This window comes from Hydra vulgaris, chromosome 08 (assembly GCF_038396675.1).
Source record: "Hydra vulgaris chromosome 08, alternate assembly HydraT2T_AEP".
Lineage (NCBI taxonomy): Eukaryota > Metazoa > Cnidaria > Hydrozoa > Anthoathecata > Hydridae > Hydra > Hydra vulgaris.
Genome location: NC_088927.1, coordinates 12,167,766 through 12,194,367, shown reverse-complemented (window position 1 = coordinate 12,194,367; position 26,602 = coordinate 12,167,766). Strand labels below are relative to the sequence as shown.

At 26.2% G+C, this 26,602-nt stretch overlaps 2 protein-coding genes across 3 annotated transcripts in view; both read right to left on the bottom strand.

Annotated features, from left to right (window-relative positions):
- The window catches only part of LOC101240865 (uncharacterized), a 35,348-nt gene that overhangs the window by 2,123 nt on the left and 6,623 nt on the right, over nucleotides 1-26,602 (bottom strand). The window contains exons 1-8 of one of the 2 annotated variants that reach the window (XM_065803097.1): nucleotides 19,645-19,785; nucleotides 17,847-18,352; nucleotides 12,692-12,901; nucleotides 9,800-10,030; nucleotides 8,906-9,320; nucleotides 8,595-8,790; nucleotides 7,386-7,470; nucleotides 7,121-7,276 (exon numbers count right to left, since the gene is read on the bottom strand). In XM_065803097.1, the coding sequence (XP_065659169.1) occupies nucleotides 7,121-7,276; nucleotides 7,386-7,470; nucleotides 8,595-8,790; nucleotides 8,906-9,320; nucleotides 9,800-10,030; nucleotides 12,692-12,901; nucleotides 17,847-18,330 (1,777 nt within the window). In that variant the 5' untranslated portion in view covers nucleotides 18,331-18,352; nucleotides 19,645-19,785. Of the gene's footprint in view, nucleotides 1-7,120; nucleotides 7,277-7,385; nucleotides 7,471-8,594; nucleotides 8,791-8,905; nucleotides 9,321-9,799; nucleotides 10,031-12,691; nucleotides 12,902-17,846; nucleotides 18,353-19,644; nucleotides 19,786-26,602 lie in introns of those variants that run through there. The other variant, XM_065803098.1, reaches the window with a different exon arrangement.
- The window catches only part of LOC100203239 (small ribosomal subunit protein uS2), a 75,262-nt gene that overhangs the window by 43,530 nt on the left and 5,130 nt on the right, over nucleotides 1-26,602 (bottom strand). The gene's annotated exons all lie outside the window — the stretch shown is intronic.

Below are 26,602 nucleotides of genomic sequence, written 5' to 3'. Positions count from 1 at the left end.
CCTATACTATTTTATATATTCCTATATATATATATTCTTATACTATATTATACTATATTCCTATTTATATTCCTATACTATATTGTATTTGTATATTTTTTATATTCCTATACTAAATTACAGGATCTCTATTTAGACTTTAGACTTTTCTATATTATTACTATGAAATGAAGTAAGCATTTTACTAGTATTTTAAAATGGAAATAAATTAAAACACAGAGCTTCAAAATTTATAAAATAAAAAAACAAAAAGTTTACTAATAAAACAGCAGTCTAACAATACTATAAAATAAATATGCATACGCATATTTTGATAGCAAACAAATAAATTTTCTTGAAAATTGAAAAAAGAGCAAATATATAATCTAAGATATAATCTAAACTAAGAGCAAAAATATAATATAACAAATATATATCTTAGATATTATAAGTTAAAAAAAAAACACTTGAAATGGTTTGATAAAAATTTTTTTGGTTTTTAAAAACTTAAATACTTTGAAACAAAAATAATCTCTAAACTCATAAAAATAGTTTAAATCTTTTTAAATAAAAATAATGTAAGTCTGTTCATTCCACTTTGCGTGATAGCATTTTTAATTCTAGTTCAATCTCACGTATATCTTCCTGATGATGTTAATTTAACTTTGCTTTTTTTAGCAATTAATTCCTTGATTTTTTGCAGAGCTAATTTTTTATCAATACAGTCCTGTTTTTCTTGCAATTTTTCTTCTCTTTTATTGTTTTAATGAATCTTTGAAGTATGAATGGGACATGTTTACACTTTTGATCATTGATTTTGTTATTTCCACATTTCAAACTCCTCCAACATGGTGAATTCCATCATAAACTTGTCTTTGGGCAACCACAGAGCTTTCATGCAAATTTTCAACAAATCTGAATTGATAGAAAACTCACTTTCAACTGTGCATGACCATTGTTACAAATTAAAGACAATTTTGGATACTTAAAATAAGTTATCAAAATTCTGGCTTAAAAAAGGGGTTAAAAAACATCCAACCTATCCTTATAAACATTGTAATTTGTGAATTCTAATCTATGGATGCCTTTTGCAAGATCACACAAATTTTGATACTGATTATTGACCTTATCAACTATTGTAGCATTAATCCATTTAGATTCATGAAGAATTGTGAGTAAATCAGTCATTCTGTTTTTTCCTGAGTCGAAATTAGAACATATAATAATGGGGTTTATAGCTGAGATCACTCTTGTAAATTTATATTTTAAAAGACTTCTTTCTCTTAGTTTATCAGCAAATCTAATGTAAAACTAAATACAATCACCCCAAAACTATAACTCCTGACATTTTTATTTTACTAAGTAGAGAAGTTGCGATACCAATTTTTACTTCTTTTTGGTGACATTTGTGTGCGGTTAAGTCTATTTTCATTAGCTTTATAACAGATTTTATTCCCTCCAATACATCTTTTTTAACAAAGTTTTGCAAGAGAGATCTCATTAGCTTCTCAAGTTCTTGATATAAGAATGGTGCTAATGGAGATTCTGACTGAAAAAGTCTTAGAAATGGCTCTACAATTGAACCTAAATATTGAAAAAAAGCAATTTTAGCAGGCATCAGAAGATCATTGACAGCAACAATATTTACAGTATAATTAATAGGTAGTTTAGACTGCATGACATACAACTTCACATTATCATAAATATCTAAAGCGCTCAGATACATTTTCAACCCATCTTGTTAAACAAAATTTCAGTGGAAATTTATCACTTCTACAAATTGTTTGATAATCTGCCCTATGAGCAGGACTATCATAAAAAATAGTTTGTAAAAACTTTAAAGTACTGCGTTAACATTCCCATTTCACCTTTTTATGACCTGTTTAAAATGCACCATGTACAACATGAAGGCCACATGATCCCATTTCAAGAAAAGATGTTTCAAACTTTTTACTAAATTCATCATTGAGAATATCAAAAAACTTCCAATTCACATTTGGTCCATCCATAGAAATTTGTAAAATTTTGGCTTGAAGATTTTCATTAAAAATACTGGTACTAAATATTATGACCAAGAAACACCGATGTAAAGTAGCTTGTAATCACATGGTTGCAAATAAAATCCCAATAACAAATGCAAAGATCCATTTGACCTTTTTGAACTTCGTTTAAAGACTCATCAAAAAATACAACTAAGTGTGTAGAGCTTAACACCACCTTTAAAACAAGATCATGGAAATATGGGGAAAGACCATGTGTGATGTTATAGGCTATTTTAGCTTTCCCAATAGTCATTTTTTTAGCTTTAAATAAATAGACTGAAATAGTTGTCTTATTTTTGAACATGATCTGTTAGAGAAATGCCCAAATTATTTCAAAATGTGTTACATCATTTTGAGTCATAAATAAAGAGAATGGTGGTCTGTTGTGCTGGAAGAACTTGTTGAAACAACTGGCGTTGGTTGAGAAGATTTGACTACACAGAAAGTTACTGGCAATAATTCAGAAGCTATTAAAGTTGATGTTGATGAAAAGTTGCTTGTGATACTGTATTTTTCTGTGACATGTTAGTAAAATAATCAAATACTGTTGGTTGGCTTTTTAAATTTTTTAAATGCTTTGCACTTTTTTCATGGCTTCTGACTGCCATTAAAGCGTGAACACAAAATAAATGTGAAAGAATAAGCACGTCATTTTTTTTTCAGTGGTTGTATTAAAATCTTTTTAATTGTTTTGTATTTTGTTTACAACGTGTTGTGGTTTCAAAAAAAAAAGTTAGTTTTTGGATTTAACTTGAAATTAGTTTTATAAATGACAAAAAAAGAAGACATAAGAGAAAAAATTAAGCACAAATATTTACAAAATCCAAATAGTAGCTACAATTCAATAGCAAAATTGTTGCAAATACACCGTTAGTCATGCTATTTAACGTTTTTCTCAATCAAAATTGATCAAACGCAAATTTGGTGGTGGAAGAAAGGAAGGTTTTAAAGATATAAAATTAGTTAAAAAACTGGTTAACAGTTTAAGAATAACCCAAGCCTTTCACTAAAGGGACGCGCAAAAATATATGGATTTTCTCATAGTTTTGTTTTCAAAGTCAGAAACAAACACAGTTTTCATTCTTTCAAAGCACAACAAGTGCCCAACCATTTTGAAACTCAACAAAAAAGTGCAAGAACCCGCGGCAGAAAGTTGTATGACAATTTTATTTCTAAAAATTTCTATATTATTGAAGACAATAAAACTCATATCAAAAACGATCATCAACAAATTCCTGGTGCTGTTTATTATATTGCCAAATATAGAGGAAAAGCAGATAAGAAATTTAAATACACAAAAAATGACAAGTTTGCTAAAAGAGCTTTGATTTGGCAAGCTATTTACATTTGTGGCGAAAAATCAGCACCTTATATTTCTCAGACCTTTCTGGTCAAATATATGTTAAAGAATGTTTACAAAAACGCCTTTTACCTCCCATTAAATCACACAATAACAGACCTGTGTTCAGGCCTGATTTAGCCAGATTAATTCATTATTGTAAACTAGCTATAGAATGGTATAAAAAGAATAATGTGAAATTTGTGCCTAAAACAGAAAATCCTCCAAACTGCCCAGAATTAAGAGTTATTGAAAAGTACTGGGCTATTATTAAAAGAAAAATGAAAAACAAAACAAAAAAGCTTTGCAGAAACATTAAAGATATTAAAATATCATTTAAAAAAGCATCAAATAGTTTTGATTCTTATTCTGTGCGCAATCTAATGGGTACCACTAAAGCAAAAGCTTGAAATTTTATTAGGTTCCCACAGAAATAATTAATTTTTTTTTTTAATGTTTGATCTTCTTATATTATTGTATTAAAATTATTACTTGGTTCGAAATAAAAATTGAGGAGTACTTTTTTTTAGTTGTTTTTCTACTTTCACATTTATTTTGTGTACACGCCTTATACCCATATTACTTTGGGAAAATATCTTTCCGCATACACATACCCTTTGTTTTATCATCAGTTCCCTTAAGCCAACCCCATAATGGATGACATTCAAGACATTCAAGATTAATCCAGCCATTATTAAAATAAATTGTTTCAGACATTTTTATTATTTCTAAAATATTTACCTGGAAAAAGTTAACAATGTATTAATATAGTTAAATAAAATCATGCTTCAATAGATTTATATATTTCAAAGATATGTAACAAACTTTAGGTAATAATATAATAGCATTCATATTTTATGTATGGGAAAAATGTATATAATTTTTTCTTTTATTCGATCATTTTTGGAAGTATAAAAAAAAAAAAAAACATAATAAAAAAAAAAATTTTTTTCTCCTCACTTTTAGAAAAAAAAAAATCCCTGACTTTTCCCTGATATCCAGTTGGCTGGCCACCCTGTTAAGGTAGGTAGGATAAATTAACGGATATAAAATTAAGGTAGGATTTGCAAAACTTGCAAGAAGAATATTATATTTTGATAGTTTCATAATTTTCATTCAATTATATTATTTGCAAGTAATGTTAGTAATAATAATGCATTTATTATAGAATCAGGTAATTTTATTTATAACATTCAACTTTGAACCAATAAGCTAATAATTCAATAATCTAATAAACCAATAAGCTAATAATTAATAACCTAATAATTCAATAATCTTTATAATTAAAAAAGAAATAAGTAGCGGAAAAAGAACATCAAATTTGAATAAACTATTTTCTTATAAAAGAGGATAAATGGTTCAGGGTGTTTTTGATAGAAGGTACAATTTTCACACCACAATGCAGGAAAACAAATTCATATAGAATTTTAACAACCAAGCAAATAGTTAAGCTTATAAAATGGAATAAATTTTTAGCAAAATCATCTTATCTTTTCCTCACACTAATATATAGATACAGTACATTTGTTAAAGCTAATTGTCTCAATTGATCTAACTAAGTTAGAAACCACTTTACTTGAGTTAAACCAAGAAAATTAAATATAATTTGTCAAAGAGTTCAATCAGCTGCAAGAATTAGTTGATTAGTTAATATATTAAAATCTATTACGAAGACAAATCTTGTTAACATTAGGGTTAACATCAGTTATGTCAGGGTTAACCTCAGTTAAATCAGGGTTAATATCAGTTATGTTGTTCCAGCTGCCACTATCTAAAATTTTAGAGAAAAATGATAAAAAAACTTTTTTCTCATTATTGATTCAAAACCGCTGCAAGGATACATCTATTTTCATAGATTTATTTCTTAAAATAAACAGTTCAGATAAAATCTGCCATACTCTAAAATTCATAATTGGAACTTAAACAACACTTTATTTATGATAGCCAGTGCTATGGAATGCATGGCTTAAAAATCATTCATGCTAAAGATCATATGGCTTAAACATCATTCATGCTAAAGATCATATGGAATAAAGATCATCCATGCTAAAGATCATATGACTTAAAGATCATCCATGCTAAAGATCATATGAAATAAAAATCATCCATGCTAAAGATCATATGGCTTAAACATCATTCATGCTAAAGATCATATGGAATAAAGATCATCCATGCTAAAGATCATATGACTTAAAGATCATCCATGCTAAAGATCATATGAAATAAAAATCATCCATGCTAAAGATCATATGGAATAAAGATCATCCATGCTAAAGATCATATGGAATAAAGATCATCCATGCACATTCGTGCAGAAACAAAAGATTACATTACACTATAAGCAGTTGTTTTTTCTTTGTGTTGTTTCGAAAATGGAAACTTTTTGATAATTAATAATTATCAAAAAAAAATGCAGTGCTTAGTAAATAGTGATTATAAATACTATTAAAAAAATAAAAAAGGTAGCTATTTTTGATAGCAAATATTCTTAAATAAGAAATTTGTTTTCAAAATTTATACATTTGCTTTCAACATTTATTCCTTAACTTTCAGATCTACACAGAACTGCTAAAGTTTTATTCAAGTACAACAGCAGAAAACTCTTTGAAACTGAAAATAGGGTTCTATCTGGTCGCTCTCCTCGATTTAGCCTAGCTATATGAGAGTGAACCATCCAGAATGTAGACTATACAAATATTTTTTATAACGTATAACATTCTTATGTAAAACATCTATATTTCTGGTAAATATATTGCTTTTTGTTGTTGTTTTGTTGTTATTGTTGTTATCTAAGCTTCAAGCATCCTCTTCCAAAAAAAAAATTCTTTTTGCAAATTATAGAGAAAATTATGTACCGCCACTGTGTTGTCAAATTTTTTGTTAAAAAAAATTATACAAAATGGAACAGTATTCAAAAATTATGTTTAACTGTGTCCTAGCAATGTTAGCTCTCATTAAGCGCATCTTTTTTCATAGTGGTTTGATAATGCATTCTCATAGAGCTTGTGTATCTGACTCATTACTTGAAACTTTGATATTTCTTAAATGTAATAAAGACTCAGGCTACATAGTTATATCTAATGCTTATGTACATTTAATATACACATTTAATACAGTTAATTCAACATATCTTTTAATTTTTTTTTTTGTTGTTGTTGTTTGTTATGTATAGGTATTTCCAATTACATTTTTGTTTTTTGCTTTTCATAAATATCTACTTCCAATTTTAATTGGCTGCATTAAAGTTTGCCCATAACTTTAGTTTAATTTTTACAAAATGTAGTTTAAGCTTATTTGTGCAGCATGTGGTATTAGGCTGCAGTCTTGTTAAACTTTAGCCTAGACCTTGCCTTAAGGTCAAATATTAAGTCTCTAGCCCTAGAACCAAAATTCTTGTACTTGTCCTTATTATTTTTGGCCTTGTATTTTTGTTGTTATTATTTTTGGTCCTGCCACAATACAAGATAGTTAAATGCCATGAACAGAAAAAGTACATAAAAAAAATGAAAATTTATTTTTAAATTCTTTGTGTATATAAGATTATTTAAATATTATCTAAATTTTTTGTTTCCAAATAATGTTTTAATATAAAAACAGATTGAAAACAAAACACAAAAAAACCCACTATAAAATGAAATTGCACTATTTAAACAAAAAAAGAATTGTAACAATTAATTGTTGATATTCTTTGATTTAAAAAAAAAAAATTCAAAAATTATTGAAAATAACGAAAAAAGAAAAAAAGAAAATAAATGTAAACCTTTATTAAAATTACTGTTGTTAATTGTAGAACTATGTTCAAAACAACTGTTAACTGGCATTATTATGTTATCACTAACATTTTTACTGGTATCAGTCTTTGTACAACCAGGATTAACTATTAGTTTAGACCAGTTCCGAACACGACACAAGTTCACTAAATAAAAAACCAATTTACTTTTTCCTTTTATTTTAACAAGTAAAAAAATATTAAGAGTAAATAAAATTAGCAAACTGAGTAGAAAAACAAAATCAAATAAACTTACTCAAATTTTTATGAATCTCTTTGTTAACTTCTTTGAGTTTTAACTTGTTTCCTGCTTTTGTTCTCTTAAGAATTTGATTGGAGTTCTGAATATAAAATAAAATTTACTTGCATGATTTTTTGATTGAGTAGTTCTAAATGTGATTTAAAAAATAAATATACATATAAATAGATAATTTTATGGGTTGGGACAGCAGTCTTTTTTTTTCATTATTCTTTGTTTTTTTCTACTTTTTTCAATAAAAATTGTATGGAAGAAACTCAACAAATGTATACACTATAGTGTGAACGTATGTTTGTTTATATATATATATACACACACACACACACACATCAAAAACGTATACAAATAGAACAAAATTAAAAAACATTTCTTAGGGGCACTTGGCTATTTTATATTTTAATTGATACATATTTAAATTAATTACTATTTTTCTATAAAAAATACAAATTTTATAACAAAAATCTAATACTTGTTATTTTTAATTTTTTTATATCAATATATAGAATATTTAATTAAAAATATGACCCTAACTTATAACTTTTCTTGGTATGGTAATTTTTGGAATTTAAAGCCTTTACTTTAATTCCAAATAGAAATCTTCAAATTTAGTTAGTTTAGAGTTTTAATTTTTAGCCTCTAATTTGATTCAAATTTAAAAAAATCTTTAAAAACTTAACTAACTTGTTTTTTAATTGAAACACTTTATATAAATATTTAGACAAAGACAAACTGTTAAAAGTTGTTTAGCTTATTTGAAACATAACTACAAAGACCATTGCAAGGTTTGTGTTTTCTAATTCTAAAATGTCTATAGTTTGCATTTTTTTCATTCATTAAAGAAATGACTAAAGTTTAACGAACTATTTTATAGCATATCTTAATATTTCTTGATAATAATCCTTCTTATTTGTTTCTTAATACTTGTTATAATTCAACCTTGTGTTTCTACTGAAAAGGTTTCTTATAAAAAGAAGAGCGTGCAATTCTATTACATAAAAATAGTAAAATTATGTTTTGTAGCTCTCATCGACTATTACCATTAACTAAGTCTGTAATACTTTAAATTCTTTACAATGGATACTGCCTTTACTTCTCCTCACTCTTGACAGAAAAGAGCTAGCAGGTGATGTGAAAAATTTGCAACCAAAATTTTGTATGTTAAAAAAAAAAAAAATTATTAATGAAATATTTAGTAATTCACCAAACCTTTATAAGATTAAATGACAATTCTTCATCACCATTATGTACTTGGACTTTGCCAATTAATCCTACATCTAGCATTTCTTTACTTTTAAACATGCATGCAAAATGAATATCAAAATCGTGCCCACAAAAATCAACAAACTTTGTCAGACTTGATTCACCAGCTAGATGGTCAGCATTAAACAATCCAGATTTTAATCTTAATACAATGTAAAATTTAAAATCGTAAATTATATAATATATAATAATATATATTTAACAACATGAAAAAAGTTTTAAAATCAAAAAAGAAAAATCGACAAAAAATAAATTACTGTATTCTAAGCTTTCCTGCTCGTATTTTTCTTGGTTTACAGGTTCCAACTTCATGTGGATATTGATTTGAGAAATGTGCACTCGGATCATTAAACCGATAACAAACAACACAAATTCCAAACTGTTTTTTGTTTGTATATTCTGTCATTAATGCACGAAAATAAACCCAAAAGCTGAATCGTGGCAAATTAAAAGTAGCATGCAGCTTAAATTGTTCTGGTAATGCACTATCAAGAATGTTCCAGAAAACAGAGAACAGCGTAAAATGACTTGTATAAAATGTCACCGTTTTATTTTGAAAATCTATTACATAATCTGTGTGTAATACTTTCCAATTAGGGATTGTGTTTACACCAGTTTGGCTATACAGAATAGTTAAAGTACAATTTTTATTCCAGTGAAAAACATCATTAGCTAAAAAAAAAAATTAATTAAGAATGAGAAAAAAATGACCAATAAAATCAAAATATCTAAAAGTCAATTATTGTACAAAGCGAAGCTCACATTTCAAAAATTTTAAAATTAACAGTGATATACAGAGGATTTAAAGTTAAATAATTAAACAGAGATTTAAAGCTACATTTGAGAAAAAAAGTATTGGAAGCTCAAGAAATTAAACAGTTTCAAACTTTTCAGAATATATATATATATATATATATATATATATATATATATATATATATATATATATATATATATATATATATATATATATATATATATATATATTCAGTGTGATGAACACACATTTATAGTTGAGTGTGTGTGTGTGTATGATTTCCAAAAAATAAAAATAGACAAAATACTACTGTAAAAAATATACACAAAATCATTTAACAATCTTGTACTAATATTGAATTTATTCTTAATTTTGAAATATGAAATTGAAGTACCTTTAGGCAGTGGTAATATTACACAAACTTTTTTTTTAAAGCTGGACCCAACAGGACTAAGAGCAATGATTGGAGCTGCCAGTATCTTTAATTTACCAATATCTTCAGGGACATAAAACTTGTCATAATACAAACACTCAACATTTACATTAATGCATGACGTAAATAATGCTTCCTCAGGAAACCTTACTTTTATTTCGGATGTCGAGTCTAACTGCAGAACAACAGAGCCTGAAGAAAAAAAAACAACTTACAATTATTTAACTAAAAATGTTTTGTTTTTTTCAGAAATAATAATAATAATTAAAAAGTACATTGACCAGTCTTGGTCAGGGAGAAGTGAAACCCCACATCTTTATATGATCACAAATAAACACTTAGTTTTAACAACAACAGCTTTTTACATATCAAAAAAACGCTGAATAAAAAAGATTATTAAAGTAAAAAGTTTGGTCATTTAAGATTTGAACATTCATTTCTTAGGCATAAATAAACATTTTTTTCCCCCTGAATAATACAGACAACTATATCATTAATTTATATTATAAAAATAAAATAATAAAAATAAAAGCTACCATTTGATACCCAGCACACATTCGGCCTAAAAAACACATCTTTTAAGTGTATAAAATACATCTAATACGTTTAGATGACGTATTAAAAACATCTTTTTTAGACCAAATGTTTATTACAAATGAGAATAGCTAGTTTGACAGAACTTTGAACTTTTGGCAGAAATTTAAACCGAAATTTCGGTTTCAGTACTTTTTATAAATTCAGTAAAAAGCAAAATTTCAGTTGAAAAACGTACCGAAAAATTTGTAAGATTTTAAATCTTTATCTAATTAAGAAAAACACTTATTTTTGAGAATTTTCACACAATAATTTAAGAATTTTTACTTAAGTTTTAAGAATTTTCACAAAATCTTGAAAAAATGTTGTTTTGCAGAAAAATTCTGCCAGTTGTTAACTTGCGCTATTAACTTATATAGCCAACTTATGTATTAAATCTCAATTTGTGATACGCATGCAATCAATTCTAACATAATACGAGTGTAAAAAAACAACAAATATAAAATTACATTTTTAAATAAATTTTTCTAATGAAATTATTTTTGACTGGCCAAAATGTTGGTATTGTTTTCGGTAAAATATTTACCAAAATGTTAGTTTTGGTTTCGGCACTGACCTAGAGAACTCAAAATTTTTGCTTTTTTTCAGTTTTAGTCTATCAATAGTCACTATACAATTACAACCAACTCATCGCAATATTACAAATTTAACATCGCAATATTACAAACTTAACATCCCAATAACGCATCACAATATTACAAATTTATAAGCCCTTTAATACATCATAGTAAAATATCAAATATCACAAATTGAACATAAAATATTATGAAAACTAGTTTTTTAAAGTTATTTTTTTAAGTTTTTTTCTAAAGTTATGACACAAAATCATTTAATTTAATTCTTTTTTTGTTTTTTCAAAAATCATAAATTATTCTTAGCAAAAAAATTTACTTCCATGACATACTAAGATGATATACTAATGTTAAATAATAATGCTCAACACTTCATGACATTCCCGCTAATTGTTGTTTTTATCATTTAGTGATGTGCTACGCATAATCCATAGGTGACCTAAGTTTTAGTCGAATTTAAACTATTTATTTTAAAATTTCACTAAATTTGAAGAAAAAGAGTAGTTGATATTTAAAAATGATTTTTTTTTCAAATACAGTTAACTTAGTAACACTTAATTAATAATACTTGTCTTAAATTTGATCATTTTATTCAACACTTTTCCTATTTTGGATTTCAATCATGCATAATTTTCAAAATTCTTCTTTTGCAAACAAATTATTTCAGTAGATTTCAAATAAACATCATTTTTATAATAATTCTTATGCACTAAGTGTCAAAAAATATGGAGATTTGGAGAAAAAAAGTTGGAGAAAAAAAAGTTACATGGTAACAGATTTTAGACGTTTTTATGGTATGCGTTAAAAACAAATAACATCAAAACTACAAATTTGTAATATTAGCAAAACACTTTTAAATTAAGGAGCAAATTAATGATAATGATTTTTGTTTAAAATATCAATGAAGTTGTGTATATGTATATGTATATATATATATATATATATATATATATATATATATATATATATATATATATATATATATATATATATATATATATATATATATATTTCATATTATATAAACTATATAAGTATGCATTTTTTTATAATAAACAGTGCTTTTTTAAAAATAAATTTATTTTGATTTTATAAATGAGAACTTTTTTAGACAACAATAGTATTTTAATGAATTTTATATAAGAATTATTAAATACACTTTAAAAAATGAACAAAGAATATTAATTTTTCATTTTAATGATAAAAATTGTTATCAATTTTACAAACAACTAATTTAAATAAACAATAAATAAATTTTTTTATTGGAATGATTTAAGTTATGATATGAACTAAATAAAAGATATGAACTAAATAACTATAAGTTATTTTAAAGTTAGTTTTTGTATGTTTTTAAACACCTGTCTTAAATTTTATGTAAATATCTGCGCAAGAGAGTTACAAGCCTTTAATTGACAAATATATTTAAATTATAAGAATTTATTGAATAATATTTAAAGTAGTCAATTTTCTTTTAAATTAAAAATATTTGATCACTACTTTTGTATTAGACTGTTGTGATTTGTAGTTGCTTCATTTTTTAAAATTACATTGTAGTAAAACTAAAAATTTAAAGTCAGAAGCATTTTTAGACACCACAATTTGCAATCACTTAATTTGTTTCTAGACACTTTTTTCAGTGAGATATAGTGTTTCTTAAAAATTATCATTAACTTTTTATTAAAATTACCTTCTGAACTTGAGTATATTATGTTGCTTGAAGAAGGTCTCTTTTTACTTACAACAACAGTATATATTGCTGGTTGAAATATAGAAAACTGAACTAATGCATCTTTAACTTCAATGCTACAAACATTTAGTTGTTGCCATTTAGTCTGTTCAGCTAAACTTGTATATGATACATAAACTTCAACAGTGCAATCTTGTTCAATATGAACATCTAAATCATAAACATAAGCAAGGAATATGAAAAAACTAGCAATAAATGTGCTAAATATATATACCAGGGGCTAGAAAAATAATATGGGCAGCAGTACCCCCATACCGACACCTTTCCATAAGGGAATTTGCCGTAAGTAAGCATAAAAAAAAAACAACATGCCGTAAAAAAATTTTTTTTTTAAAAAAAAGGTCATTAATTTCTGATTTTGGGTGGCGCTGTCGAAAACAGTCTAAAAAAGCTCCTGTGTGTGTGTATATATATATATATATATTATACATATATATATATATATTATATATATGTATATATATTATATATATATGTATATATATTATATATATATATATTATATATGCGGTAGTGGTGTAGTGGTAGAGCGCTCGCTTCATAAGCCAGAGGTCCCAAGTTCGATTCTCACCACGTCCCTGGTAGTACCGCACTCAACTTGTTTCTCCGCACAGCAGCCTTGTTCGTCAAGGTTCATGTTTTGGAGCTATAGAGTTGAGAGAGGGTTATAACCACAAGTAGCCTCCTCATCTGCAGTGGCCTTCTTGGCCTTGGGGAGGTGAATTATAAAAATATATATATATATAAATTTTTTATAGAGTGCAACTTATTAGGTAATATAACTTCTCAAAAATTTAAGTAAATGTGATAAATTACAGGCCTTGTTACGAGATTTCGCTGCATAACGAAAACGCGTAACGCATTTCAAAGTATGTCACCCATGTCTTTAACACTTATACATACTGGGTTTATGATTATAAGTGTTAAAGACATGGGTGAGATATTTACGCTTATACTTACGCTGCATTACGCTTATACTTACGCTGCATAACGAAAACGCGTTACGCATTTCAAACTCAGCAAATATATTTTGTATTGTTAGAAGTTATATTGCATCACTAGCGTATTTTCAATAAACGCATTGTAATTAAAGTTATTTTATTAACGCGTTAAAAATCATACAGACAGTTATTTTTTTCCTCACTATAAAGTTACAAATAAAATCTAAGTTACTATTTGAAAAATTATTTTTATCATTTTTTTCAAATATGAACTAAATTTTATTTTGAAAAAAATATTTGTTTAAAAAAACATGACATTTAAATAAACAAAACATAATATTTGTTTATTTTTTTATAATTTTACAGTTAGTTTTTGGTTATTTTATCAACTGTTAATAAATTTTCTCTTATCTATTTTGTGAACTCTTTTTAATGCTTTTAAACAATAGAATTTCATAAATTAAATGAATGTCTTTAAAACTCTACGTTATTGAATTAACAATAACCAAAATATCTTATTAATAAAATATTTACATCAAAAAAAATCGTGCATTTTTTAAACTATTATGACTAAAAATAATTTTTATATTTAAAAGGAATTTATATATTTAATTCCTCAAGATAAAACTTAAAACACTTTATTTTTTTTAACTAATCTTTAATAACAAAAAAAAAATTATGAAACAAACTTTTTCTTTAACAAAAAAATCTATTAGTTTACAATTTCGGTTAAATGCTTTTATTTATGACTTTATTTCTTTTGAATAAACGTCACATAAATGATATCAAAGGATAACTTAAATATTCTAAAAGATAAAAGTTTTTGCGTAACGCAAAACTGCTGACTGCGTAAGCAAATCGCTTTTTCACAGGCAAAATGCGAGTTACGTAACGCTCAAAAAGTTAAAAATCTTGAAACAACTATGACAAGCATAGTAGTATCACCATTGGATATGGATCCAAAAGATATGTCAAAAAAGAACCAAAACAGATTTAGAAGATATTTGAAAAAAAAAATACTTCTATCAAAAATTTCATGAAGGTATGTATTTGTAATGTAAATAAGCAAAGCTGCATGCTTTACCTGTTTCAACTATTCTGTTAAAGTAAATTTGAATACTTAATAGGAAAATGTATTTAAAAAGAATGATTTTCATTTTGATGATCAGATCACATACAAACAGAAGGTGTTAACTGACTAAACTGCACTTGTCACAGTCCAAGCAATCATGATTGAATTTATTAAAACATAGCACAATCTTCCTATTTATCAGAGGCAAAGCAAACATCAGACTAGGACACCTGCGCCTTATTCTAATGAATTTACAGAGAACTAAATTTTTTATGCAAGATGCTGTACAAGGGTTTTACTGGCAAGTTGATCAAACTAGTTTACATCCATACGCTGTTTATTACAATGAAAAAAAATGTCAACTCCCTAGAGTCAAAATTAAATAGTGACAAGGCTACCTCACATTACAAAAATTACAAATGTCTAACAAAACTTCATGTATCACCTTGAAGATCAAAAAATAAATACTCAGCAATGCTGTACCCAGACATAATCATATACTGTTTGATCAGTATGGGCACCTGAATAAATTTCATAAGTTATAAATTCCAATGTTAATAGTCCAACACCATTAATTAAAAGCAAATAAACATGTAAAAAAAAAATTAGTCATATAATAAAATAACTAAAATCTCTTATTTATTATAGTGGTGAACTTTATAAATATGAAATTATTTTTACATGAATTTAAGGAATGGTATTTATATCATTAAAAGTTAATCAGTGTTGTTAGCGTATTTTAAAGTTCTACTAGTTAGTACTAGTTCTAGTTTCAAATAAATAAAAAAAAACAATGTAGTTCTTCAATTTCATACCCTCTTTATTTAATATTTAAAAATAAGATGGATTACAGAAGATGGTACTGTACCTGATATTTAGAAGAAGGCTAATATAATGCCTATATTGAAACAAGGGAGTAAGTCGAAACCAATAAATTACAGACCAGTATCTCTGACGTCAATACCATGAAAATATTAGACAGAATAATTACTGATAATATAATTAAACATTTAATAACAAACAAGCTATTAGCAAAGGAACAGCATGGCTTTCTGAAACATAAGATTTGCACAACAAATTTACTAGAATTTCTTGACACCTTAACAAATGCATTATTAAATGGTATTCCAATTGATGCTTTATATACCGACTTTTGAAAAGCATTCGACAGAGTATCACACATAAAATTATGTGCTAAGGTTTATGCTTCCAGTATTGTAGGTTGGTCTCTTAAATGGATTGAATCATTCTTATTGAATAGGAAACAACAAGTAGTGATGGGAAAATCCAAGGCAAACTGGGTTGATGTGTGGAGTAGTGCAGGTTTTTACAAGTAATATTATAAGTAAATACACATCTAACATCTGGTGTCATTTTGTTGAGTGTCAATTGTTAATGAAACTTCTTTTGCTTTATTAGGAATTAGAGGCCTAATTATTAAATATTTAAATTAATTCCTAACTAAATTGACTCTGCTTGTAACTACAATCTTGTTAATCATAAAGAGTTAAAAAATCAGATTTTTATATATATACATAAGTATATAGACCTCGGCAGGAATGGCACGCTATCAATCGCTCTGGTTGACCACGGTAAAAATTTTTTGATGCGACAACTTGCCCAGGGCTTTAATTCTTTTAGTGTTTATTTAAAGTATCTAAGAAGCCTGGGCAAATTGTCAAAATAAAAAACAACAACCGTGGTCAGCCAGAACAACTGATAGCTACCATTCCCGTTGAGGCCCCTCTATATATATAGGGCTCAATCTAACAGTAGCACATTGGACATTGTCATGCTAAAACGCCAGGTTATCCGATCAATTTACAAAGTAATCGGACATTTTGACCAACAGGAATTAAATTCTACAAAATAAAGTTTGGACAGGAATGGCGTGCCATCAAACGCTATTGTTGACCACGCAAATGACAATAGCGTGGTCAAGTTGTAACTTGTGGTTACAACTTGACCACGACTGTTTTGTTGTTTTGATGATTTAAGTGTTTCAGAAATGCGCTGAAAAAAGAAATGTTAAACTAAATTTTAACTAGGAAAAAACTAAATAATAAGCAAAACAATTCCTTACCAAAAAGACTTCTACTTAGTTTTATTTTAAAGAAAAAAAATCTTTTAAATAAAATTAAAAAACTGCAAGTTAAAATTACTTTTTGTTACGTTTTTAATTGCATTTGAAAAAATTACTTTTAAACTCATCTTTCAAAATGTTTTATTAAAGTTACACAAAACGCTTTTACAAATTAGATTGTATTTATAAGAACAAATAATACATGTTCTAAAGGAATTAAAAAGAAAATAAATTATTTCTATTGATTGTTTAATAAATGAACAGATTATATTTAAACTATTGAAAAGTGAAATAAAATTATTGAAAAGAAAAAAACATATTTTTAAGTTGTATAAACATTTTTTTTTAAATGTGGCAAAAATCAAAAACTGTTTAAAAAATAACATAGTCTTTTTAAAATCATAATTTTTAATCATTTCATGCTTTAATTAGCAGGTCAAGTTTTAAAAAAAAACATTTGAACAATTCTTTGTAAAAATAGAAACAAAAAGAAGATTTAATTTAACTTATTCATAAATTAAAATAACTTAAAAATATTACATTTAATTTACACATAATACATTTATTTTAAACGATCATTGTAATTAATTTTTGATTTTATTTAAAGCCTTTGCATAAAATTAAAACTTTAAAAAAGATCAATAATTAAAAGTTATTCTTAATGTAACGATTTTTTTAATTGCATTAAAATTGTTAAAACATCAAAACAGCTGTTGTCAAATTGTAAAGTAAAAAAAAAAAAAAAAAAAAACTTTGTCAGTTACAGCGTGAAAATTATATATATATATATATATATATATATATATATATATATATATATATATATATATATATATATACACATACATATATAGCCATAGGATTTAAAATCAGTTACAAATATGGATATATAATAAATATAGAGATAACTTATGCAGCAAACACATATATAAATACAGCGTTAGTAAATAACATTTTACTAAATTTATTTGTAAGAATAAGAGGTAAATTTATACTCACATAAAGGGATCGAGATAACTGCATGAAACTGTGATCGAGATAACTCATGAAACTGAGCAGTTTTTTTACTAACCCAAACAAGTGCACTAGCTTGAATAGACCAGCTATCGAGTGTTGGGGATAAAGAAGCATTTGCAAAATAAAAAATTTTAAATCTGGAATTATCTGTTGATATATTTAATGTAGGAGTCATTACATTAACACAATCCAAATTGATTTTACAGTCTTGAAAATGTTTTATTTTTGGTGTTCGAAAGATAACAGTCTGATTTTGTTTTGAAATAATTTTCTGAACAACTTTTACTATTGAGCATAATATGCATAATGATTGTGCTAAAATCTTAAAAAAACTCAAACAAACTTTGATGTTTGATGAAATGTCAGTATGGTCACAAGGTGTAGCATTTTTTATGCAATAATTCAAATAAGAACACAAAGTATGCACCTCTTTTTGTTTGACAATTGTTTTGATGTTGCAGTCCATTGCATAGAAATTACTTTTTCATCTAAAAGAGAAGCTTTTAATGATAACTTTAAACAGTTAAGATATGACTTACAAGGTTTAACCCTAGTAACTATGGCAAACTTAGCTGACAACCATACCCATAGATAACACTAAAACCTGCTCTTTGTATCATATTTTCTGCATAAATTCAAATTCAACTTTAAATATTTCCCAAATACTAGTTTTTAAAACACACTGTAATTCTTTGTAACACTTAAAAATGTAAATAAAAAATTCAAAGAATATTATAAATCTTATAATTATATGAAAAAATTTATATATAATTATAATATTAAAGAAAATATTATAAATAGCTTTGCTATAAAACTATGAAAATCTTAAAATATCTTTTAAAAAAATCATAGATTCAAAGCTGAATAATAGTTGACTAAATAACTACTTTTAATCCTTTTTTATTTTAAATAACAACCAAAAGAAAAAATATTGTGACAGCCAAACCATAACTTTTAAATCTTTTAAAGTTTAATATTATTACAAACAAAAAGAAAACATTAAAATTATACCTTTTTTTTAAGACTACATTTTTTTGTCAAAAATTACAAACAAAAGAAACAAATATATAAAATTTGACAGTGTTTCAATAATAGTATTGCTTTCCTTTTATGAATATTATTTTTGAATACTGTGTCAAAAAACTGATATTGAAAATATATTTACTGAATTAAACTTGGCACCCAACATTAAAATATCTCACTATCAGAACATTGAATGTCAGTTATAAAATTTAAAGTAAATTTAAAGTAAACTTGGAAATTAGTTACACAGGGTTCCCACTATTAAAACTGAGGCTAAAAGTAAGGATTTTAAGAAGATTTAAGGAGATATTTTCCTAATATTTAAGGAGATTTGGTCGCGAACGACGATTTTTTGAAAGAAAAAGTAATGAGAATTAAGGAGAAAATAGTTAGAAACAGAATCAAAGAACTATCAAAAAATAAAAATGAATAGAGAGAAATTAAGGAGAGCAGTCAAGTTTTACCTTTTTTTAAGGTTATTTAAGGACTTTTAAGAAAGATTTTTTTTTTAAGGATATTAAAGGTTTTTAAGGAGGAGTGGGAACCCTGTTACATAGTCATATATAATGATGTATCATAGAAAGTACCAATACTAGAATAGTGTCAAAAATGTATTGACATATATCAATAGGTTAGGCATGGACCTATAGATATATTAATATAAATATAATATATTGATTGATGTGTAGAGATCTTGCATATTAAATATTGAGATCTAGATTAAAAAGCCTCAGTAATTTTAGGAATGTTTACCTACCTGATTGAATGCAGTTCTTTGAAAAGTTGCACATTAAAGTGTCAATACAACATTTAACAGGTTTGAATAGGACAAAGTTTTAATTTGTTGGTTACTTTATATACTTTGTTTAAATAACATTTTTGATGCTATTTTTGTACTAAAATTTTCAATGTTATTTTATATATATATATATATATATATATATATATATATATATATATATATATATATATATATATATATACATATATATATATATACAATTAAAAAAATTATAATATTTAAAAAAAAACTACTTGTTACTAATATATCAAAAATATTAGACTGTCTTATCATCAGACTATAATACATTAGGTTTAAAGTATGAAAATTTTTTAAATCAATTAAAAATGTGTGCACATTGCTTAACATGTAAAGCTAATAGCCACACTATACTTTATTTGCAAAGTTTATGACTATTAAACTTTTTAATTAGAATAGATTTTAGTCATCAAAGCTAATATCTAAGTAGTTTAGTTTTTCAAGTTATTCTGAACAACTTAGTTTCCTGAGAGTCAAAGTCTATTTTATAACTTTTTCTCTTTACTGATTCGAGAAAGTTAATTTTTTTATTTAAAACCAAATTGTTACAACAGACCTTTAACAAAACAGTTACAACAGTCCTTTAACAAAAACTTCTAAAATATGTGATTTCCATATTTTTATCAGCATATGTAAATGTTTTGGAGTATTGCAAGAATTCTATAAGCTTATTTGATTTTGATGCTTTTAAATATAGTAATAATATGAGATTAATCAAGATATATACACTTGTGTCTCATTCAAAATTGGATTTGTGTGACAAATACTTAGACTCGATTTCTTTTTTTTTTTTTGAGTGTATACTCATATATTTCCATAATGCAATACACTGATTCACTTGTTACAAGATCAGCTGAAAAACTAAAATGAGCTTATCTTGAACTTCTTTAGCTTGCTGTCACCTTAAATACCTGAGATTATAATTCGCTTGGTGGAGAAATTTCTGTAAGCTCATTGATATAGATAACAAACAATTAGGTTAATAGCGCCAAACCTTGTGGAATATCACCTAAAACATCAGACCAATCCTAACATATAACGACAACTTGAATTCCTGGTTTTTTTAATTTAACTAAGTTTTAATTGAACTGAAAAGTTAACATCTTAGACATTGAGAGATTCATGTTTGATCAGAAGTTGTTCATGTTGTACAGAACTGAAAGCAAAGTTCAAGTAGATAACATCGATTGCGATAAACGATAAGTAACTTTAAGATAAAATTGAGTGTTTTTCAGAGAGTAGTCGCAGATTTTGGTTAAAAAAGCCATACCGATTGCTTGAGTTAAAAAATATTAATAGAAATGTATAAAAATTTCGATATTTCAATAACTTTACAGATAACGTGATAAAGTGATATTTTACAAAAAATTCCCGAAAAAAACTGTTCTTTCTTCACTCTAAATAAAAAAATTAAATTCATGAGGAAAATTCAGTTTATTCTTCCACAATTTGGTGACTTCTTTGGAAATTTCCACTATTCGATCGGAAAACTAGGAGAAAGTTAATTCTTTACGAATTCGTGAACCTTATAAAAAGAGAATTGAGTTGGTAAAATTAAACATACACATTCTACTGTTTTTTAAAACTCCCTAAAAAATCAAAGCCACAAGACACTATTCATTTGTGCGTGCTCCGTATGAGAATTCTTTATTCGTTTTAGTCAAAGAACTTAGCTGGGGTTGGTGTGCCTAATAGAAAGTTGTTTTGTTAAACATATATCTGCCCAAAATAAAAAACCGGAGGTAATTTAATATAAATGCAATTGCTAATAATATATAATTATAGTTTGATATAAATAACTTTATATAGCAATAAGATATCAAAAATTTTAAACTTGAAACTTGTTTATTGATTATAAAAAATAACATGTTTTAGTTTTCAAGCAGTTTGTTATTTTTGTGTTGAACAACCTTTCATAAATATATATCACGCGCTCCGTTGGTTGAATTACTCATAATTCATCCAAGCAACTCAACGATCTTAAAGCAACTGCATACGCGGATAATTTTAAATGGCGACGAAATATTATCATTATTTTTTCTTTATTTTTTTTATTTTTTCATTTTTTTTTTCTTCCTGTTTTTGAATGTATACTACTTTTATATTTACTCTATCTGAAAATTGTGTATCAACAAGTCAAAGTTATTTTTACCAGAATCTTAACAATTGTTCTGAAAAAAATGCCAAAAAAATTGCCAGATAAAACTGGGGTAAAAAATATAAAAATAACAGTAATGCAATCACTGTCACATAAGATTACCATTACTAGTTTTCAATCACGGACACCAGCCCCTCGCAAATTTCATTCTCACTGGCCAAATTTGTAAATTAACAATTGTTCTATGCTACTCGAAATCTTATTTTGTTATAATTAATCATAGTTATTTGTATAGTTTAATAAGCATCGCACAGTGGTCGCACATTCCTTTGAAATAAATGGCCAAAAATATAATTGTTGTATTTATGTGGATAAGCCTTGTATAAACTTACCCACAGATTTTAACTTTCGTAGAATAATTTTTTATTGTTTGAAAGTTATTACCTTAAAATAGTAAAAAATCGTTATTGTTTTATTTGGGGTGAGGGTAACTATTTTTGATACTCTTGTTTCCAGACTCCATTGATCGGAGCCCATTCACTGCAATTTTTTAATTTTAATTTAATATTTTTATATATCTAAAAAACGTACATAATAGACAAACGACTATATAGTTATACATTATACACAGTTCAGAACTTTATTCATCTACGTCTATATCAATAAGAAAACTATTTTATACATGCTGGATCGCATACATGCTGGATCGCTATAGCAATTGTGTTTATACTATCTGTCTTTACTTGTGGGACAATGCAGATAATGCTAATTATTTTGCTGGAAAAAACTCTACAAGAAATAAACTTATAAAGGCTTACGTATTCATACTTTTTTAAATTTTTGAAATTGTTTTCTATTTGTAATTACCAAGTAATTTTAAAATTATTCAATTTTAGCATTTATTATACGCTTTTACCAATTAAGTCTTTAAATGCATTTAAGCATTTATGACTTTATTTGTCAATTGCCAACAAAAAGATCCAATTTGCTTTTAAAAATGTCCAATACAACCCAGTTTCTTTGTACGCGTTTTGTAAGCTTTAACCCAAATATTCTATGTAACAAAGTTATATTCCTTTATGAAGCAATAAAATGTTTATATCCTATCAGCAGTTCCATACCACCACCAGAATCTTCATAACTATATTAGACATGGTTTTCGCTTAAGATTGCTATCTTAAATTTTTATTTTTTTAATTTTTTTTTTAGTTATTTAACGATCTTATCACTAAACACCATGGAATTTTCATCAATGTTGCATCTATAGCCAGAGCCAGCTTTTGACCACGGACCTTTACTTTTTGATCCAGAACTCTAACCTTAGTTAATAGATTTGAGTCTATTTACTACTCTTTTTCAGTTACTTTATTAGATCGACCCACTAGAGTAACAATAAACACAGCAACTCTTATAGATAATATTTTAACCATTGATATTTCAGGCCCGTAGCAAGGGGCATTTGCCCCCCCCCCCCCTTAGTAGTTTTTTAAATAAATAATTTTGAAGAAATTGAATAAAAAAATGACTTAAAAAAAAAAAGACCCTTAAAACTATTTCGGGGTTGTACTGCCCCCCCCTCCCTCTCGCCAATATAATGCTTGTTCCTACAGCCCTGTATTTTCAACAATAATAAACAAATAGGTATCATAAAAACTGATATATTAGATCATTTTCCTTTATTCCTGAAACTTAATAAAACAAACCCAGAAAGAAACATTAATACCGAAAAAGTAATAAGAAAACTCATTTATAGATAAGACTAATCTTAAATTATTTAAAGACCAACCTATGATTACTGCATCGGAATTACATAAATTTTGATGATGATGCAAATAATATTTATGAAACTTTTTATTTTTATATTTATTAACAAAACATTTTTTCTGTTTATAAAGTTAATTTCCCAATCACAAAAAAACAACAACTAAGAGTATCAGTACACCCTCGGATTACTAAAGGTTTTAAAAAATCATCCAGAATAAAACAAAAGTTATATATAAATTTTTAAAAAACAAAAACAGCTTCAAGCGAAAAAATTTAAAAGGACTACAAAAACCTATTTGAAAATACTCGCAAAAACCTGAAGAAAAATTATTACTCCTAGTTATTCAATACATTTAAAAACGACACAAATCGTACGTGGCAAATAATGAAAGAAATTATTGGCAAAAAAAAAAATCATACTCCGGTTTCCTGCCACAAATGGTTAGTAATTAAAACTAATTTTTTCTACTTATTGATAAAAACCATTTTTTTTTTTTTTTTAATTTTTCAACAAATGAAATTTACAATACATGTTTCGAATATTGTATAGTCATCTTCAGTTGGGTTGAAAAGACTTATTTAATTTTATATTATATAAAATAATATAATATTATATACAAATATTGGTAAATCTACAGTTAAGCGGCCTAAAATAATTTTATATTTTCGCTTGCAGCGCTTCCGTGTGGAGACTTGGTCTAAGTGGTCTCTTTCTAATATAAGCGTAAGGAATATTTATTGGCTTCAGTACATACATCGACTATTTTATAGCCTGCTGCTACAAGGAAGTGCTGCTACATCGACTGAAGGTTTGGTATGGGGCAGCAATCTTTTATTACTTCACCTAATATTCCTAATGTTTAAAAAGCCTCCTCAGACGAGAGCGCAACAAGCAAAAAATATATAAATATTTTAGGCCGCTTAACTGAAGAATTACTTAAATATTATAAGGTAATAAAATATAAATTACAGTTTTTTTTTATTATTATTAATTGCGACAAAATAGGCAATAGCAAAAAAATATATACAATAAAAAAGTTATTAAATTGTTTAACAAAAGGTTAACAACTTATAAAATGGTAACTTTTATGTGAAAAGTGATAGTTTAACTGTTTGTTCATATCTGGATTTTTCCATTCGATGAACAAACTTTCCTTAATCTTAAGGTAGCAGATCCCCTTAAAATAAAGTTGCTTAAATTGTTGTAATGAAACATCAATTACAATTAAATTCTATTTTATGTCCATGAAATTTTTTTTTTTTTAATTTTGAAATTTTAAAAAAATAAGTAACCAGGGAGTAGTTAGACATTTAAGCAGCCACTTTGAAAAATTTTCAAACAAGATTATAAAAGTTTGGTTAATACTACTGACTCCTATTGAGTACTATTAACTAGGATTTCAACCGCTTTTTTGTAAAACGGGTAAATATTTCAAAAGATAATAAAATAAAAGATATTTGTTTTTTCAAATAGTAAAATGAAGTACCTAAAAAAAATTAAAAATCGCACTTAATATAGAAATAAGACCTTCATTGAGGTAAAAACCCCAGACAACACATCAAGGAACATTTCCTGAAAATTTCAAATCAAAATCTTCATTAGAAGTTAAGAAAATGTGTTTAATGTGTTACAAAGTATAAAACAAATGAAACACAAGAAAAATGCTTTTAAAAATTTTGTAATAAAAAAATAAATAAAATTGTTATTATTCTAAAAACCACCAGCAGAGTATGATGTTCCTTCTTTATTTTTTTTATATATGAATCGCTTTTTTATTGCTCTCAGCACCTTTCTTCTACTGATACCTGATGTGGAAGTCTTTTTGGTCATATAACCTATTCAAGTTGAATTTTTTTTTATTGTCCCAATCTGCATAAATCGACCGGTTTTATCTGTAGTTTTTGAAAAACTTCATATAGCCCATTTGCTCTGTCATTAAACTCTAAAACAGCAGATGATGCAGCTATTTCAAGAGTACATAACTAACATAAACATCTTTAGGACATTTTTTCCAAATGAAATCAGACAATCTATTAAATTTCATTATTTGACGCAAGTTTTGCAATCGTGTTTCCATACACTTTTAAACATGCCCAATACACTCTTTTTTATCAATACTAACATTAGGTCCATATGGTTCAGACTTGATAACATTATTATACGAGGATGTGTCTCCATCTCCAATATAAGATGTATACCTTAGAACGTTTTATATGTTTGAACTTATCCACAGATCATCCAAACATTTTAATGGCACCCACAGATTCCATTGATCCTGAAGAAAAATGTGATTATTTAGCCAGTTATTATAACCAGCTTCATTTTTTCTTTAGTCCAATATTCACAACCTTTGCATTGTTTTGATAAAACAAAATGGTCAATACATGTTGATTATTTGTTGATATCAAAGTTACAACACCATTAATGAATGTATAACCTCTTTTTTGCCATGTACCATTAACAGAAACATCGCAATCAATAATACTTGCATTATCACTGTTATCATCCAACAAAACAATATCATATGTCTCTTTTGCAGCATTCGACATGCAACTATTAGCTGCTTCAACATAAGCACTGTGGAGTGAATTTGTAATTTTACCATAGTTTTTTTTTGTCATTGGTCTTGGCATATTCATGCAACAGTTAAATGATTCTATAGAAGTACAATCTTTTCCTATTTCTCGATAAGCAACAGCAACTTGTGTATTGGCTTCTGCACTTCTTTTATTTACTACTGAAGTTTGGAATGTGTCTATAATTTCATCACAGTATTTACAAAAAATTTCAAAATGCAAGCTAAATCCCATTTTTTTCCTAATGTTATCTTGCAAAATAATCTTATTTCCACATTCAGGACAACAAATATACTTACTAAATAATCTTTTTAATATGGAAAAGTTCATAATAAAGTTATAATTGTTTTCATAATCATCATTCATATCCTCGACATTTTGAGTAGTATTCATTTTCAAAAATAACTTCTTTGCATTTGAACAACTTGCAATTGATAAAGGTAAAGTATTTTTCTG